An 18,283-nucleotide genomic window follows, 5' to 3' on the forward strand; every position below is an offset into this window, starting at 1 on the left:
TACAATTAAGATGAAACAAACAAGGATTTCCCTGGCAGTCCAGTGGTGAACACTCTGCACTCCCAATTCAAGGGGTGCAGGTTCGATCCCTGGTTGGGGAAGTAAGATTCCACATGCCACGTGGCGTGGCAAAAAATAAATAAATAAAAGATGAATCAGACAGAAGAGTCTGGGGCCCTGAGGAACTTTCCCACACATTCTCCTGACATCACATTCAAATCTGAGATAGAATATACTTTCTAAAATTTAACTTCTCCTGAACTTGAGGTAAAAGGAAAATTTAATATACTTAGCTTCAAAAAGTACACAGCTCAGATTAGAAAATTTTAAATAATTTATTAGTAAGTCAAATGAAGTAGCTCCTTGCAGTAAAGTGAAAAGACACTTAAAATCTTTGCTCAAAACATAAGCCATAGTCTCCCTGTACCCTTGAATTAATAAGCCATAGTCTCCCTACTGATTATTGTTTCTGTGATTATTTTCAAAGCCAAGCAGCAGTGTGATGGACAGCTGGATAAGTGTAAGCTTACTGATTAGACATGTTCACCTAGTTCCTTAATTCCAGATGTGAACAATGGTAAAAATCTAATTTTAACTGTAAGCAAATACAAACATGGGAGGTTAAGACAAAGTTATAATAGGTAAATTCTGTTCATCAAAAATCAAAATGTTGATTCCCTTCAGGTAAAAACCATACCAATAGAACTGAGTTGCTCAAGATAACAACAAGAACAAAAAAAACCCCTGAAACATTTTAATAGCAATGTCTACTAAAAATAAGAAAGGAAGATGAAATTCAAACACAAACACCTTCCTTTCCCACCTAAAAATCCATCCTCAGGAAGATCACAAAGAAACAAACAGTGCAGTCAACAGCACTCTCCTGACCAGGTGTTACTGTGGTTGGTGTGACCCGAGCTGCAACGTTTGCTGGCGCTTCCTGAGCTAAGTCTGCTGCTTTTCCCTTGAGCAGCTGAAGAGAAATGAGATGTTTCTCTTCAGAGAGAGGTGTTAAACATTTGGGTTGCATGAGGGACAAATGGAAGTTTGACACCTAAGATGAATAACCATAGTGCATGAGGCCAATGGGAACTTTCACTATGTAAAACCAGCCAAGCTCACTGTCACACAGTATTCAGGCACACAAGTGCCAGGACCCAGCGCAGGAGGCAACGAACTATTTTTTCCTTTTACTACATTACCACTGGCCTCCAAGGATTTTCATAAGTAAGACTCAGAGAAAGAAAGTCTTCGGAGTATGCTTTTAATAAAGTCTCCAGGGCCCTTACTCTGAAATATTTAAAAGGCTTCTGCAGCTTCTCACACTCGATGAAGACGACCACCTCAAGCCAAGGCTTACTGTGCTTTAAGAACTCATGACACCAAAAGTGTCATTATTACAGGTGCTTTCTAGCTAGGCCCAGTTTATCTGAACCAAGAAGTCTTATTTAAAATTCTATGAAACACCCATTCACAAGATTTCTGGTATAGACACACCTCTAAGAATTTCTGTTCTAGAAGGATGTAATTAGCCAATTAAAATTTCCCTTCAGATGGAAAAAAAAGAAAAAGCTTGATTGGCAAAGGTGGTTCTCCTGTGTAGGTAATACTATATTTAGGTCATGGGTAAAAGCTGTGCGAGCATACGTATGTCAGTGTTTGCCTAAAAAAGAGCAGACGCATATAGAATTGTTAAAATGAGCCACCAGCAGAAACATTTCTGTGCGTGCCAGTTGGATCATCTGCAGTTACATGTGAACAGAAGATTCTATGTGGGAAAGGGCTGGTCAGGGCCCGCCCTCTCCCCCAGATGTTCTTCTAATCCTAACACCTGAGGGCAGCAGATACAGTAAACAAGCAGTTGTTTGCAATGCAAATCCAAGTAACAGGGCTGACTTGGGACTGCTCCCAGGCAAAGCCCAAACCCAAATGGTCACCCTGCTCCTGACACCCTAGATGCAAACCTATCACTGTGGATGTCAGTTGCACAAACACTCAGTCCTGCTAAGGACAGAGTTAAAGAGCAAGAGGCAGAAGTGTGGTTAGAGGTGAAGAGGAGGGGCTGCCTTCCGGGTTAAAGTGTTTTGGGTCTCAGATACACTAAAAACAGCTGTTAATTATTAAAAACCAAAGATTTCAACTCACTTCAGTCAGACCCTAAAAGAAAACAATTGAACATTGTCTTGTGGTTAAAACTGAAAAGCTTCTCGAATTGTGCAAACTGCAGAATATCGCAAGAAAACGTGCCTAAAATAAATGTGTTCTAAAATGTAACAAAATAAAGCAAAGCAGCAGATAGGAGGGTAAGGTAACTGTTTCCTGACCACACCCCTTTCCTCCACTCTACACCCACCAACATTTATTCTGGCCACAAATCTTTCCTAAACAATGAATGACGGTTCAATTCACTGACCTCAGAATTTTAATACATACACTAACAATAAATACTTTCCATTCTAATAATTTAAAATGATTAGTATACTGAGGGGGTAGGAGAAAAGGCTAGAGAGACCTAAGGCAGAAAATGCTGGTTTAAAGAGGAAGCGAAGCTTAATTTTCAATATTCTTAGGAATAATTTATAAATATCAATAGACTTTTTAAAAATTATTGTTTTGAAAGAAGTGGCTAAACTAAAGAATAAATTCCACAAATACTTATTAAGCATTAACTGTGTGCACAGCCTAAAAGTATAAGAGTATTTTAGTAGCTATTTTCTATTGTTACCAAGTCAGAGACTATAATTTGATTTGTCGGAAAGATTATTTGTTGTTCTAAAAAGCCTTCAGCAGAAATCTTCAATTATTCCTTATCTAAAACATAATCTCCTCCCCCTCCCCTCCAAAACATCAACAAAAGAAAAACAGCCCAACTTTAAAATATCTGAATGTACGCATATTTAATTCAACAATATAAAGTCTCCTACAAATTTTAAGACTCAGAAGCATTTATTTGGGTAGTCTCTAAATGTTAAAAAACCGTATTTGCTTTTATTAGTTCATTCACTTTTTAGATAAGAGATTTATACGTACCTAATACACATTTCTATCATTAAATATTAGAAAAGCCTTTTAAAATGTGAAATCACTCTTTCCTATAACAACCATCACAAGATTTCCAAGATCTCCATTTTAGCTGCTATATGCAAATTAGAAAAATCTTATTCCCTACTTAAAAGGTCAAATATCTTTTTGGAACTTGTGGGAAAAAATTGTAACCTCTAAATCACAGTGCCCGCATAAAGTGGTTATATTTCATAGACCTATCGCTTCAATAGTTGAGGGCCACAGATAATCAAGATAACCATAAATACTCTTGTTTGTTGATGACTGATTAGGAGGTATTCCTCTCTCCTACTCTGTAGTATCTCATGGCTCCCAGATTCTGTCCACTGAGGTATCAATGATAGTACTTGCCCCCAGATGTCTGTGACTGATTTTTTTTTTTTTTTTTCACTTGGTGAAAGCACTGGGCTAATAAGGCAAAGACTACAGGTTCCATTTTATAATCCTAGATTTGACTTGCGGGAGGGCCAGTTAGACTGAAACCCTCATCCCCAACACCCAAATATACATGTTTTTCATTGGGGTTTGGGTGGTTGAGGGAGAGTGAGGGCAGAAAGAAGGTATATATATTGATGGAGCAATAAAAACCCATCACTACCTACGAAGAGACGAATCTCAGGGAGAACTCCATCACCAGCACATTTCACATTCATGTACTACAGAGGTAACCCTTTAGATGTTTTCTTACTATATAAATGAGGTTTCCATGTTATGCATAATGTGTAAAGCAGCTATAACGCCACTGGATTTTTAAAACTTGAAAGTTAACTGAACCCGGAGATAAAAAAGAACAATTTTCATTAGAGTTATCTTCAAGTGATACTTTCTTAACAATTGACAATAACACAAAAATAGCTCATTCCTCCCCACCCCCAAACTGATTTTAAAGAAACATTAGCTAATACAATAAAATGAGACACTGTTTTAAAAGCTGAAGTAACATTTCCAGTATTCAGCTCCAAACAAGCCAAAGGAGTTCTGATTCTACATAGCTTACGGGCAATGAAAGACATACAGCACTTAGTTAATTGAAAGATTAAATCAATTTCTCTCATCAGAGTAGAAAGCACAATACTCATAAAATCATGAATTTGCTGATTTAAATTCACTGATTTCATGATAGCTCGTGATCTGTTTTTTATTACCTTAACCAATAAACCAAAAGCTAAAATTCCAAGTGCAAAACATCAAAAGTAGCAATACTGTAACGCAGCCATTCCTCATAGCAGGTCTTATTTAGCAACGACTGGTCATACATAATGAAAGCATTTCCAGTGTCTTTAAAAAAACAAACATTTTGCCAAAATACAAATTAATTTACACTTCTGAAATAATCTGCAACATCAGCATGTTACTCACTGTTCTCGGGATGGGTGGAGAAAGAGATCCATTTGACATGTATGGGTCATTATTCATATTTGGCATCATTATGTACCCGGAATAACTCGAGTAAGAGGGTCCCTTGTTGTAGAGTCCTCCATCTGGATGCTTTCCTGAGAGAATGCAAAGAACAATCATATGTGTGTTGACTTCCTTTTTATATCACTGTATTTTTCATTGAAAAGTTAATAGTACTACTACAAATCAGACCTTACATAAAAGATTTGTTTACGAAGTATTGTAACTGGATTATTATGCTCTACTTTAGATTGACAGTATTTATTCTCTTAAATGGCTTAGCAGTGAACCAGATGTTTTAAAAACATGTGGTTCAATTTATTGCCACTACTGACTGGTTTTTTACTGGTGTTTTTACAAAAATAAGTGTTATCCATCTAACTTAATTTGTTGTAATACTAACAAACTGGACTAAGAAATACAGACACATGAAAGAAGACACACAAAGCTGTAATATAAATATACTAGGCCATTCAGCTATACCCACACGTATGTATTTATACACTTGAAGTTATGCTCCATCGCATTGACAAACTCAAAAATTCTACCTGTGCTTCTAGATTTCTGGAAATTTTCTAGATTTTACTGAGGGAGCAAATTGTATCTAGCATATGGGCAACTACCCAATTTTATGAAGGATTAACTACAGGAGACTTAATTTTATGTGCTACACTTACATCACTCTGGTCAAGAAATGTGTGTGTGTTCACTGTATACATTTCTTCTCTTTAATCTGTGTAACTACTTTGTAGCTCAGAAGGAAGCCTGATATTATAGTTCTCTTCTCTTCTTCCCCTAGCTGACATATTGTATGTGCGAACACCTCATTCTGGTCAGGCCAATTGTAAGTAATTAAAGGAGAACAGAAATGTAGACTGTTCAACAAGGGAACCCTAAAGATTACAGATTCTTTTAAAGTCACATGGAGTTCTCCTTAAATCTTAAAAAATATGTAGAATTTTTACAGCTTTGAGCAAGAATTGGAAATGGGGAGAAAGTCTATCACGTTCCATATGCATAGTTCTTAATTTTAAGAATAATGTTTTATATTTTTACAAGTTAGATTCTTCTTTACTGAGCCATATTTAGTCTGCGCATACAGTGCCTGCCTTCTCACTATAACAAGAAACAGCAATTTCACAAATGAAAGCCCATTTGAAACTATTCTTGTTGGAAAATAAATTGGTGTAGACTGTCACTCTTTATAAGAATGCAGGAAAAAATAGCAAAGATCTACAATTAGAGCTTTAGGTAAAATGAGAAAAAGAGAAAAACTAATTATAGGCATTTCTCTTCCACAAAGAATCTGGAAGCCAACAGAAATTCAAAAGCCCCTAAATCATTCAAAGACAGTTTTTAAATAATGTAACTATACATTAGTGACAAGCAATAAGTTTCCTGGGTTTTCTTTCCCATTTTGTTACAACACAGGCACAGTCTTATCACATATGATTCGAGTTTCTTGGATGCAAATAAAAATAGCAAAACATACCTACATTCACAAATTGCACATGTTAAATGTTAAGGTTGGGAGAAGTAGAATTAGCATCTTACCGTCATCAGGGTGTTCTCTGGCCTTGTCGTGGTAGGAGTCCTGAGAGGTTTGTGCTTGTCTGGCCACCTAACAACACGAATCCCCACCCCCAAAAGAAAGAAGATCACTTTAGAGTTTGTGACAATAATGATACAAGTGTGTATCCACTGGTAACTCAAAAGAGGACAATCAGGTGCAACTCAATCTACCTGTTTTATTAATCTAAGAGGATAGGCTAAGGCTGAGTACTGGGAAATCTTTCTCTTTTCAACATGTGTTTTTGAAAATTATCTACCCAGGACTACCAGCTATAAATGATAATAACAACAGAAACAAACTTGCGAACAGTCCATATGCTGTTCTGACCGCTGTTTACTAAAACACAACAAGGCTACTTGGATACCTAATATGACAAGAATTTGAGTTAACGGCGTTAATTGTTTTGATGGCTTCTTCAACCACTGTTTACTTCAATCAGAGCTGATTAAAAGCGGGCTGAAATATTTTGCAACTGAAAATGACATTTAACTAAAAACAAACCCGTCACTCACAAATGGGGATCTTAGGCAACTGTCCCAAACCAATCCCAGCAGGAGCTCTTCTCCTCATAAGCTACCATGGCTGGCTCAGTGCAAGCTTACAAGAGAAAAGTAAACTGTTCTGTGGTTAAAGGGAGGAAAACTTGAAAATTGGGCTATAGACTTCTAAAAGGTAGCCCAGCTAATATCAGTTCTGGTAACCACCATCCACCCAGACTCAACCACGTGCAAATCAGTGGCATTACCCCTTCACTATCTTCCTTGGGTCTGCCCCATGCCCACTTACCACTGGCAAAGATTAACAGAGCCCTAATAGGAGTTCTGGACTTCAAAATGCAGCACCCTTCTCCCCAAAGCAGAAACGTTCAGAAAATGTGAAGTGCGTGGCAACTTTATTTATAGAAAAAGAAAGGACGAGGAAAATGGGTAGAAATTTTAAAAGGCTGCTCTACAAATACGAGTTTGGCCTCGAGTGTTTTGGATGTCATTTGGTTCCTCGGACATCTGTCCTCCCAGTGGCCTCCTTCCCCCCATACACACATAGTCACAAATCTTTTAAGTGGAGCTGGGTGTGCCCTGGCCACCCCTAGGTTCCCCCCTAATTGGCATGTTGGGATGAAAGATTCAGGGGATAGAGAACACCCCTATGTTCTCCTTAGAACCCAGGCCCCCGGGCTTCCAAAATGCGTACTCACCCCTGCCATTGGGATAAAGAAGGCAACTCTGAGGTGTTCTTAAACTTACTGTTTAAAACCCAAAATGTCCCCGCCCCCAAAACCACACGCGTTCTTTTTGGGGGCAGAAGGATGCCATTTAAGGAAAAAGAATATACCCTCCAAATTTCTTTGGAGGGAAAAGGCGTTGGTGAAATCATCTGAGTGTCAGGACTTTTCTACCGGATTTCCTCCAAAGCGTTTCCCAGTTGTTGAAGAAGGGTGGCCAGTGGAGTGTCGGGTATCAGGGTCCATCCGCACCCCCTCCCCCCACTTCTGAAGCTCTCCGCGAGGCCTGAAATAGCCCTTCCGCGAGGTCCTGCTCACGGCTTTCTCTCGCCAGCACCCACGTGTCTCTATTTACTCTACTCGGGTTACCATCGCTATCGCCCGCAGCTGGCCAGGAGATCTGATAATGCGCCTTCCACCCTCCCCTGAGTGGGTGCACTGGCTTCCGCTGCATCTCTCCGACTCGCCCTTCTTCTGCAAAGATTTAAAGGCCTGATTCGGGCCCAAACTAACCCCAAATATAAGCGTACTTTTTTTCTTTAAGTGGCGATGGTTGGAGAAAGCTAGTGTTGCGGGCGGTACTGCGAGGCACCCCCTGGGGTGGCTCGGCTCGCCCACGGCTGCTGGCAGCCGGTCCCAGCGGCCCAAAGGACCCGCGCCCGCACCGCCCCCGCCGCCCGGGCGCGCGCCCCCTCGGCCGGCCGGCTCCGCAGCGGTTGGGGCCTCCCCGCCTGTCCCCGGCCCACGCCCGCCTCCCCTTCCTCGGGCCTGTGGCTCTGCTCGCCTTTACCTAAGCCTTTGGTGGTTTAACGCACTTTTGCAGAGACATCTACCGAGAAAGATAGCGGGTGCACTCTGTTTTCCGTCCTACGGAAGAACTTCTCAGTAGTGTTGTTCAGACATCCTCGCTTTAATGCATCGCACTCACTAAACCCCACTAAAAAGTCCGAAGGCCAAACATTATGGGTTAAGGGCAGGTTCTCCTGGCCGCAAACCAACGGTTTAGTCACCAAACCCCAAAACTGATCCACTTGGAATGTTTCCCAGCACACCACACACACACACACACACACACACACACACACACACACACACAAGAAAGAACACTAACCAGAAGCCCAGCCACCCGCCCCCATCCCCCCACCCTGCAGACCTACTCGGGACCCTTCAGCCGGGGCTGTCCAGCGCCTTCCCTCCCTTCCTCCCTCTCTGCCCTTCCCCGGGACCCGCCACGCCTCTCAAAGCTTGGGGCAGCGGCCCGCTCACCTCGTGTCCGTTGCTCGCCGGGATGATTTCGGACTCGTTAACCAAGGAAGACTTGATGTCGGCTAAGTCACCTTCCTCTTCAGGGTGACTGATCTCGGCGAAAATTTTCTCCTTCTGGGGATCGCCCTCGTCTTTGAAGGGGATCATCTCGTCCGTGGCGCAGAGTTCCGGGTCCCCCCCACCGCCGCCGCCTGCCCCGGAGAGTTGGGGCATCCCGACCACTCTGTAATCTCCGCTCCGCTGGGGGAGCACCCCAGGCGACAGCAGAAAAGAGAAGGGGTCAACGAAAAGGGGAGGAGGAAAAGGAGAATTGGAAGGATGCGTGAGGGAGGAGAGAGGGCGGAAGCCGGGCTGGAGAGCGCCGGGCTGGCGGCCGGCAGCCGGAGCTGCTGCAGCGGCGCCCGCGCCCCGGTGGCCGCCCGCGCCTTCCCACTCCGCGAAGACCTACGCCCGCGCCCGTCCCCGACGCCGAAAGACACAGCGATGCGAGGGCCGCCGCAGCCGGCACCTCTGGGGGCGTCTGTGCCGCGCGCTAGGCTAGGCTGCCCGGGCGGCCGCCCCACGCCCCCAGCGTCTCCGGGGTCTGCGCGCGGAGGACGCCAGTTCCGGAGGAGTTTCGACTCTCCAAAGGCCAGTGGAGAGTCCGTCGGCGCGTCTCTACGCAAATCTCTCCACCTTTGCTTTCCCAGATGCCGATCTGCGAGTCTGTTTTCCAAGAAAAGAAGGGAGCTAGGCAAAACGGCTCCGTTTGTCCCAGTAGAGACGGTGCAAAGAGAATCAGAAGATAACGAAATGTCCACTTCCTGGAGGATAAAAAAAATAAAGAGCCACCCGGATTGGAGATGTCCGTTTTAAAGCTTCTTATTTCCTTCCCTTTCGCTTCGGTTTTCCTTCTCCAGGAGCATTTAATCTGCCGGAGGAAAAGGTGGGGGCGGAGGAGGAGGGAAAGAGAAAGAGAAGAAGTTTGCCAATAAAGTTTGTGTCGGCGAGTGCAGGGAGTCGGCAGTGGAGGGCACGGCTGGGTCTCGGGGAGTCACAGCAGGGGCCTGGGACCCAAAAGAGTCTGCCGCGAGCTGGAGCCGACACACACACACACAGACACACACACACACACAACCCGACCCCTCTTTGTTCCCGTCTCGAGTTTCCTCAGTCTGGCTCGCTCGCTCTTTTGCTCGCCGCTCTCCACGCCTCCGCCGCACCGCTTGTCAAAGCAACGAGCTTCACCCCTCGGGTTCGCCAGGCCCGGGGGAGGGGGACGCCCCGAGCTTGGCCGCGTGCGGGGATGCGGGCGCGTCCCAGCTCCTCAGCCGGAGAGCGCGCAGCCTGGTCCCTCCTCCGCGCCCTGCCCCGCAGGTGAGCGGCAGCGCCTCCCCGCCGCTTCTCCTCCTCCCGCGCCTCGGCGGCGCTGAAAAGCTACCCTCTTGCGTCGCTTCTCCTCCCCTTCCCCTCCCCCGCCTCCAGCTCTCCTTGGCTGCCCGCTGGGGGGGGGGGGGCGGGGGGGAGGTGGGGGACGGCGAGAAGGAGGAGGTGATTGAGGACTTTTTTTTTTTTTTTTCCAGAGCCTGTAGGACGAGTCCTAGGTTTTGGGGTGTGTGTTTGTGTGTGTGTGTGCGCGCGCGCGCGCGCCTAGAGGAAAGATTCAGGCAACTTGGCGAGCGCAGGAAGGACCCGGCGCTTCTTGTAACCCACGAGAGAGACGCTTTGCCCGCGTGAAATTGACAAGAAACTCTGCCCCAACGGTTTAACTTCATCATCTAAGTGTCTCTTCCTTGTTCCCTTCCCACCCACCCCCCTCCTTCCTCTGCCAGTCTCTCCCCCACCTCCTTTCCGCCTCCCTCTCTCCCTCCCTTGCTCTACCAGTGGGAAGAAGATGAAAGAGAAGCCGCCGCAGCTGTGATCGACACCACATTGATAGATGCTCTGACAGAGGGGATGAGGCGGGAATGGGGGACACAGAGAAGGAAAAGGGGAAAACATAACACATTGCTCAACTAGTAAGACAGAACGGAAGCAAGAAGAACAAGAAAGAGTTGTGGCTTTCTTAAATACATTGTAAAAGGACAAGGGAACACATGCTGGCAAAAATAAAACCTCCAGGCTTACCGAGAAATATAGGAGGAGGAAGGAAAAACTGAAGACTGGATCTTAATTATCGCTTTTTAAGCAAGATCTTTTTCATTACATCCTCACCATGGGATGCTCACAGAGAGTTATGCTAGGTCGCTCGTGGATTTTCGAAGATACATGCCACGATGTGTGGGAACCTCATAAAGAATGAAAAAACAACCCAAGTAGGGGGAAGAAAAGGCAAAAGGACCCAGGAGAGTGAAGCCAGTAGCAGGAGGGAGGACAGGGCAGTCTCTGGCACCTCGGACTGCGGGCTCAAAGAGACCCTTGAAGATGCAAATCCGAATCCAACCTCAAAAATTCCCCAGCCTCCGCCGTCTCTTTGATGCATTTTGTACAACGACAGGACTTTTAAGGAGATGCTTTATGAAAGTTACATTATAAACGAAGCTGAAGTTTGAAAACACATTACATTTTATTCCTTGGCTCTCAAACCGCCTCAGTTAAAAATCCAAGCAAAATTATTATACCCAATACAGTAGCCATCTGTGAAACCTCAGAACAGTAAACAAGCGGCAGGAAGAAATGTGTCTTCATGTCCCTCAAACTGAAAATAGGGAAAACATTACAGAATCAGACTTTAGCCGTATTATACAGGAATAGTCATGCAAAGATCCCTCTTCTTTTCCTAAGGGGGTAATTGCATGCTGCTAGACATCGTATAAGTAAAGACCTTAACAGTGCTCTAAATGAACACTCAAAACTTCACTTACTGATAGTTACTTGATAGAGATGGGAATTCACTAGGAAGCAATTTTTAAAACTATCATTTAAAGGGTTCACCTGGTCACATAGAGCATGGCCAGTAGTCACACGATAAATTCTATCTGGGGGGTTGGGGTAAAATTAGAGGGCTAGTGATGGGAGCCAGGAAGAGTAAAACATTAAATCCACTGTAAATAGCTGACAGTGCTATGCCTTAGAGGAAAAACAACAACAACAAAAAGAATAATCTGCTACGATGTGTAAGGCAATACTAAAAAGATGGGGGAAAACCCAATTTTATTTTTTTGGTCGGTAGCATTATGCAACTTCCCTTGAAGTTATGCACCAGTGTGAGTGTAATGTCTCAGAGATGTGAACATATAGCTATGTCAGACATTTATACCCTCTGTTCTAAAAGAAATATGGGAAAACAAAGTAAAAAGTCCTCCCACAAATGCTCCAATTTGACCGACAGAAAAAGAACTGGAAAATGCAGTTTCACCAAAGCAGCCAGAGTAGACGTTCCTTTTCATCAAACTGTCGGGGGGCGGAGGGGGGGGCACACAGAATGGCCAGAGGGTATTTTCTGGAAGCCAAAGAGAGATTAAATGACGACTCCTACATCCCCCACCCCCCGTTAAAGTGTTGCAACTAATTCGAATCCCATTTACTCCTTCATGTTAATTATCTGGACTCCCCGAGTCATTTGGAACTCAGCTCCAGGTGTCCTGGAGATTAGGAGCTCGAGAAGATAGGAATTTGGGGAACAATAACTAGTGGGAACTGTTTACCAGAAGGGCCGCGGGTAGGTGGCTGCGTTCTCTATTTTGCGGCAAACCTCTCCTTTGGAAACGTTGTTTCTAACGAAATCACCCAGCGCCTTACTCTATGTGCGTGGCTGGTTTCCCTCCCCGTGGCGTGCGGGGTGTTGGCTGATTGTCCTTTCCATTGCTGCAAATCTTCTGACGAGGTGCACTTAAAAGGAGCTTGACTAGAAGACATTCACTCAAGTTTTTTTAAAAAGCTTTGTCTGGGAGGGAGATTGACATTTCCACGTGAAGTCTGCCTCTCCCGGGGGGGGGGGGGGGAAGCTGGGAGACGCAGGAGGGGCGAAGTAACCCTGGGAAGATGTTCCTCCCTCCCTACAGGTTCGGTGAAGTTCCTGGCAAAGGCATTTCTGTCACGGAGAGGTCTCTTCTAATTCGCGCGAGGGCTGCTATTAAGATATGCAAACCGCCTCTTCGGGCGCAAGGTCCGGGATGTGATGGGTGCGGAGCGGGAGAGACACCGCCGCCCGCCGCCCCCTTCCCTCGGATGCAGAGGCAGGTTGTTCGTGTGAACTCGGGCGAACGACTGGAGGTTAGCTGTTGCAGGTTCACTCCTTCAGGATGTGGGTTTCAGGGGGCGTTTTGATGTGATTTAATTCCGACCGTGAAACAATTGCTAGGGGGCTGGCTGGCTTGCTTTTGGTTTTCCCCCTTTCGGTGGCTTTGGTTGGTTGGGGTTTAGTTTGGGAGCGAACTGTGACTTGTTTTCTATCAACGCTTCCTTCTGAGCCGGGCGTCGTCCCCCGCGCTGCGCGTGGACGGGCGAGGCGCCCACCCTGCGCCGGAACAGAGGAGAGGGGGCTGCAAAGACGTTTCTCGAAACCAGCAGGGTAAACGCGGTCCAGCCCCCGCGGGTGCGGACTGGGGAGCTAGGAGGTTGACCCACACCAATACCAGAGACCCCTCCTCCCCGCCGGGGTCGGGGGTGGGCGATTTTGCTGTCGAGTCGAGTCAGCTACAGACACTCAAGTGAGTCCTTAATTACAGGGAGGAGAGAAAAGCGCGGTGCCCTTCAGAGCCCTCTCCGCCTCCTCAGCCCTCCTAACCCCCCGCCCGGGCTCCGGGTCTCCCCCCCCCTTTGTGTGGCCTGGACTCTCTCCCAGCTACAACTTTGGTGGGATCCCAGAGGAAGGAGGAAGGAGGTGGCGGGGGCCTACGGAAGAGAGAGAAGCGTGAAGGACAAGAAAAACGAACAATGTGATTCCAGGGATGGAACGCCGGCACCCCCGGTCTCCCACCCCAGTGTCACCAGGGGACTAAAGCTGTGGGCATCTTCAGTTTAACGGACTTCTCGGAAAGGGGGGAGGGATGGCGAGGGAAACGGCAGTTTGTGTCCCAGGGGTTCTTCCGCCTCTTCTTGCTTCCTCCTAAGACAAACAAACTCAACCCCCCACCCGCCGGGGTAACCGAGAACCCAAGGGACCGTGAAAATGTTCCCAAATCCGGCCGCCTGCGGACGCCGGGCTTCCGTGGGGCCGGCGCCCCTTGGCGCCCGCAGCTCCGCGCAGCCTCGCGGGGTCCGCCCACGGAGCCCTCCGGTGGCATCTGCCGCGCTCGGGCGGGCCAGGCGCGGGGTCCGCGTCTCGCTGGGGTGGGTGTGGGCGTCCTCCCACGGCCCACGAGGGAGGGCCACATCCCACCCTACAGTCTGTGGGCTCGGCCGGCGGACCCTCTGCCAAGCTGGAGGCGGGGGCTCACGTCACGGGGGCGCCCAGAGGGAGAGGAGGCAAGCTGGGGTGTTCAAGGACTGGAACGAGCGGACGCGGAGTGGGCTTAGAGGAGGGGCACGGGCCCGAGAGCGCCCCGCCACGCGCCCACACCGCTCGGCTCCGCGACGGGAACCCCATCAACCGCCCTCGGGGACTCGGGCTCCCGCACAGAGAAGCCGGCGTTACGTCTGCAAAAGGATCCCCAGAATGGAATGGAATGGATGGGGGAGCTGGAATACATTTGCGGGCCGCAGGACGGCTCGCCTAGTGGGCTGGACGTGAAATTCTTTTTCCGCCTTTCTGAAAACTTTCCTCAGGCGTCTCAACTTGGCGTGCGGACCAGCCTCGGGCTGCCGGCTGGTAGCGCGAGCGCCGCGGCCAGCCCTTCGGCCCTTTTCCTCCGCCGCTGGTCCCCCTCCACCCGCCCTCAGGCCGGGGACGCGCGCGGAGCGGCCGCGCAAAAAGGCCGCCTGCGCGCGCGAGCCGCACCTTATATCCGCGGAGGGCGGCGCCTGCGCAGGGCCCGGCGAGGCGGCGCAGTCTTTGAAGTCTTGGCGGCTGCCGCTTTCATCCTTTCTTTTTTCCCTTGCAGGCCCCTTTGTGTGACTAAATTTGGCAAGAATATGGATCCGAGCCAGTCTTTCCACGTGTGCTCCCAGCTCCCAGCTGAGAAGGCCAAGGGTTCTCTTCCGGGTAAGGAGACAGGGAGAAAGATCAAAGAGTTTGGGGAGCTGGATCTGAAATGTGAATTGAAAATAAAAATCAAGCCTGGACACATTCCAGTTTCTAAAGCAAAACCAACCCTCAACAGAGGCCGTCTCGCTAGGACTCTCGTTCTGCCTCTGCTTCCTGTACTCTTTCTTTCCCGCAACCATTCTTGAGCACATGGAGTAGAATAAAGAGGACATAGGGAAACACTTAGTTTCTCCGGATTTTGTTTTGCAGTAATTTTATTACGGAAAATATCTTGTTCGTAATTACCGTTATGTGAATCCGAATTTCTTCAGCCATAAATATTGTTTTATTTCAGTATGTTTCACACTTTATTCTGCGGCCACATTTGGGAAGAGAACGTTGACACACACGTGTGCACACGTTCGTTGTGCAGAGTGCTGCTTTTTCTACACACCGTACGGTGTGCCACGTAGTTTTCCTTACCAAAGCACTCACTAATCACAGCTGGTCTCTATGATTTGAAATCCTGTTATTGACCGACTTTGGAAAGCTTTTCTGACTCGCTGACTAGCCAGAAGTGTCCTGTCTTTAAGGCAAAAACACAAAAACAAAAACAACAAAAAAAACACCCTCTAAGGCCTCTTCTTGAATAGACTTTTTCAGCAATGTTCTGTTGTTTCAGAAGTAACCGATATAAAGAGACAGCTTTGCAATAGTGTAAAGCAAAGAGTCGGAAATCCTGCGTTGAAGGTGGTTGCCCTCACTTCCTCTCATGCTGTGGTGACCTCAGGCAAACCATTTGACCTTGTCCAGAACTCAGTTTCCTTTCTGCAAAATAGGTGTACTAAGAGCCTACTTAACAAGACTGTTGTAATAATTCAGTGAGATAATGCATGTAAAAATATACAAATGTGGGTATGAAGCAAAGACGATTCTTAAGGAGACCTGTAAGTTTTGAACAAAAATCTTCTAAAGCACTAGGAATCTTTACCACAGGAGCAAATGGCGATGGTTTCACACTCAGACAGCCACTGTTGAGTTACAAAGGCACCAAAATCACCTTGGCGTTTGTTATCCCCAGAGTGAGTGTGATGGCAGAAGGAACATTCCAGGAAGAGAGGGAATGTGCCTTAACTCTTCCTCATGTGTATGATGGACTCTTAATGCATTGATAAATTGCTGAGGAAAAATGGCACTGCGTGTGGGATATTTTTGTGAGGCATTTGGCACAGCTCCCGGTAACTCTGCTAATAGCCTGGGTAACACGGTGGCCTGTGAAAGGAGCAACATGTATATGGGGAAGATACTCAAAAACAACAACAGAAATACAGACACAAGGAGAGTGACTGGTAAGGTGTATTAGAGGTGTTCCTTGGGACACCGGAACTTATGTCTCAGAACAGAATGTGATTACATATCTTAGATGGAGGCATCTCAAGTTTACAGGGCAATAAAGATTATGGCTCGGGCTGACTGTGAGGTGACAGGAGTGCCATATGTGTAGCACTTTGGGCGTTTAGCTGAGTGTGCTTCATGCATGACCCTTTCTAACCTAAGGTAACCCCATGGACGGAATCATTTCCTGGGCTCCACCTCCCAGTATAAACTTTTCACTGTGACCTGCGTACAGAGTGATGAAAGCAGGAGTAAGGGGTGGTGTCCAGTGTTCCAGTCCCCTGTTTCTGTGGCCCAAGGCTGCCCGGGTACCGGATCCTCCAGAGATGTTCCAGCTCTTTCCACCGTCTCTGCTAGCAGCAACAAGCAGATTTCGTAAACAGTGTTGAAGGGACTCTCTAGCAATGTGGAGGCGGGGTGGGGGGCACTTAGGAGAGGGAAACCTTCCAGTTTTAACATAGCTTTTCCCCAAAGTCCCAGATGAGACGTGAATGCTGAACAAGTTCACTGGTCAACATCAGTCCTTCCTTTCACTCTTCTTTATAGACGCAGCCATTTTGAAATTTATTCTTGGCTGAAAGAGGGACATGCGCCAAGGCACCGAGGGTTCTGTCTTATTTTGTGGGGACAGTAGGGAGGCCCTGAAAATACTCAGGGAAAACCTGGGGCCCTCTGGAAGTAAATAAATTCTCTGAAGGGGGTACGTGGCTAAAGGATTTTCTTACTTTTATAAATTAGTTTCCTCAGTGAATATGGTAATAGGGGTGTTTCTTGAATCATGGTAAATGTACCTCTTAAGATGGATGGGCTGTGTAGTCTTCTCAGGCTCCCTGGGCTGTAGGAGCAGGGCTCTGGGCTCTTGTCAGCACTGGGCCAGCGCCTAATCCCTGGTTTGAGGCTAGAAGCCAAAGCCACAACCTTCTTGCCTGAAGGCAAGAGCAGTACCAACAGAGCCATATGGAGATTAATGCAGAACAAGGTCATTAGTCTCATTGTTTATCCAGTTACTCGCAGCGTAGATTTGTGTAAATTTCATCTACAGTGGTTGCAGCCTGCCTTTGATGTGTGTAATCTGTACATTTTAGTGCTCCAGGAAAGTGCCTGACTGACAGGAACTACATCCAATGCCCAGAAAACACATCTACACAGGCACAGTGAAGCATGGAGCGGAACAATTTTCCAGTGAGTTCCATCAGAGTAAATACACCAAACTGGAGGGTCAGGATTGAGCCTCCTTTTTTTTTTTAAATTAATTAATTAATTAATTAATTAATTTATTTATGGCTGTGTTGGGTCTTCATTTCTGTGCGAGGGCTTTCTCTAGTTGCGGCAAGCGGGGGCCACTCTTCATCGCGGTGCGTGGGCCTCTCACTGTCGCGGCCTCTCTTGTTGCGGAGCACAGGCTCCAGACGCGCAGGCTCAGCAATTGTGGCTCACGGGCCTAGTTGCTCCGCGGCATGTGGGATCTTCCCAGACCGGGGCTCGAACCCGTGTCCCCTGCATTGGCAGGCAGATTCTCAACCACTGCGCCACCAGGAAAGCCCCCTCAACATGTAATCATTATCAAAACTTATTAATAAAAGATCTTTATTTCATATTAAGTTTTTTCAAATTTGGCATGTGGTCCACTTACAGCGCTCTCAGGTCAGGCTAGCCCTGTCTGGAGGGCTCAGCAGCACATCTGCAGTAACACGAGGGCAGCTGTAGTCCATCAACCCTTTAATGACACGTTTTGTCCAGATCATCTTTGTATCCACCCCCAACCCCCCATACCTTGCACAGTTCCCTGAAAACAGTAGGTGATCAAAAAGGTATCAAAGAATATTATGATAATATGTTGTTATATACTTTTTTCATGGCAAATATAGGCTTTCACCTTCATGGGAGGGTGAAATAAGTGTGTGAACTAGCTTGAGATTGTGGTCATCATCTTAAGTGTACTGTAAACAGTTCTTTGCACGTAAGAGGGGCTCAATGAAAAGTAGTTCAAGTGTGTTGCTGAATTGTTTCTTTGAGTATTTTTCTACATTCTGAATAATAGATTTAACTATTGAACCGTGGGAAATATGTAAGTTGAAGATTTCCTGTATTATGTTTTCAAGAATGACTTTCTCCTCCCCTGCAAAACTGCTAAGCTCAATATTCTCTAGGATCAAAGTTTCGTCAGGAAATAAATAATGTGGAGAGCTCCCACTCCCACCCAGACTTCATTTTCAGTTTTACTTCCTCAATTGCTTCTTGGCCACACATGGGCCAGATAGTAAATCTCCCTCTGTCCTGTGCCTGGAGTTTTCAACCAAGATACCTTCATAAGGCATTA

The 18,283-nt window shown here is 46.7% G+C and overlaps 1 protein-coding gene and 1 long non-coding RNA gene across 7 annotated transcripts in view; one reads left to right on the plus strand and one right to left on the minus strand.

Moving 5' to 3' along the window:
- The window catches only part of LEF1 (lymphoid enhancer binding factor 1), a 117,485-nt gene extending 107,559 nt beyond the window's left edge, over positions 1-9,926 (minus strand). For all 5 annotated transcript variants that reach the window (XM_059923405.1, XM_059923403.1, XM_059923404.1 and 2 more), the window contains exons 1-3: positions 8,523-9,926; positions 6,016-6,082; positions 4,423-4,556 (exon numbers count right to left, since the gene is read on the minus strand). In XM_059923405.1, the coding sequence (XP_059779388.1) occupies positions 4,423-4,556; positions 6,016-6,082; positions 8,523-8,735 (414 nt within the window). In that variant the 5' untranslated portion in view covers positions 8,736-9,926. The remainder of the gene's footprint in view (positions 1-4,422; positions 4,557-6,015; positions 6,083-8,522) is intronic.
- Positions 9,927-12,556: 2,630 nt separating this feature from the next.
- The window catches only part of LOC132366612 (uncharacterized), a 111,319-nt gene continuing 105,592 nt past the window's right edge, over positions 12,557-18,283 (plus strand). For both annotated transcript variants that reach the window (XR_009503479.1, XR_009503478.1), the window contains exons 1-3: positions 12,557-12,716; positions 14,486-14,586; positions 17,049-17,145. This is a non-coding gene — a long non-coding RNA (uncharacterized LOC132366612). The remainder of the gene's footprint in view (positions 12,717-14,485; positions 14,587-17,048; positions 17,146-18,283) is intronic.

The sequence above is a fragment of the Balaenoptera ricei genome, chromosome 5 (assembly GCF_028023285.1).
Source record: "Balaenoptera ricei isolate mBalRic1 chromosome 5, mBalRic1.hap2, whole genome shotgun sequence".
Lineage (NCBI taxonomy): Eukaryota > Metazoa > Chordata > Mammalia > Artiodactyla > Balaenopteridae > Balaenoptera > Balaenoptera ricei.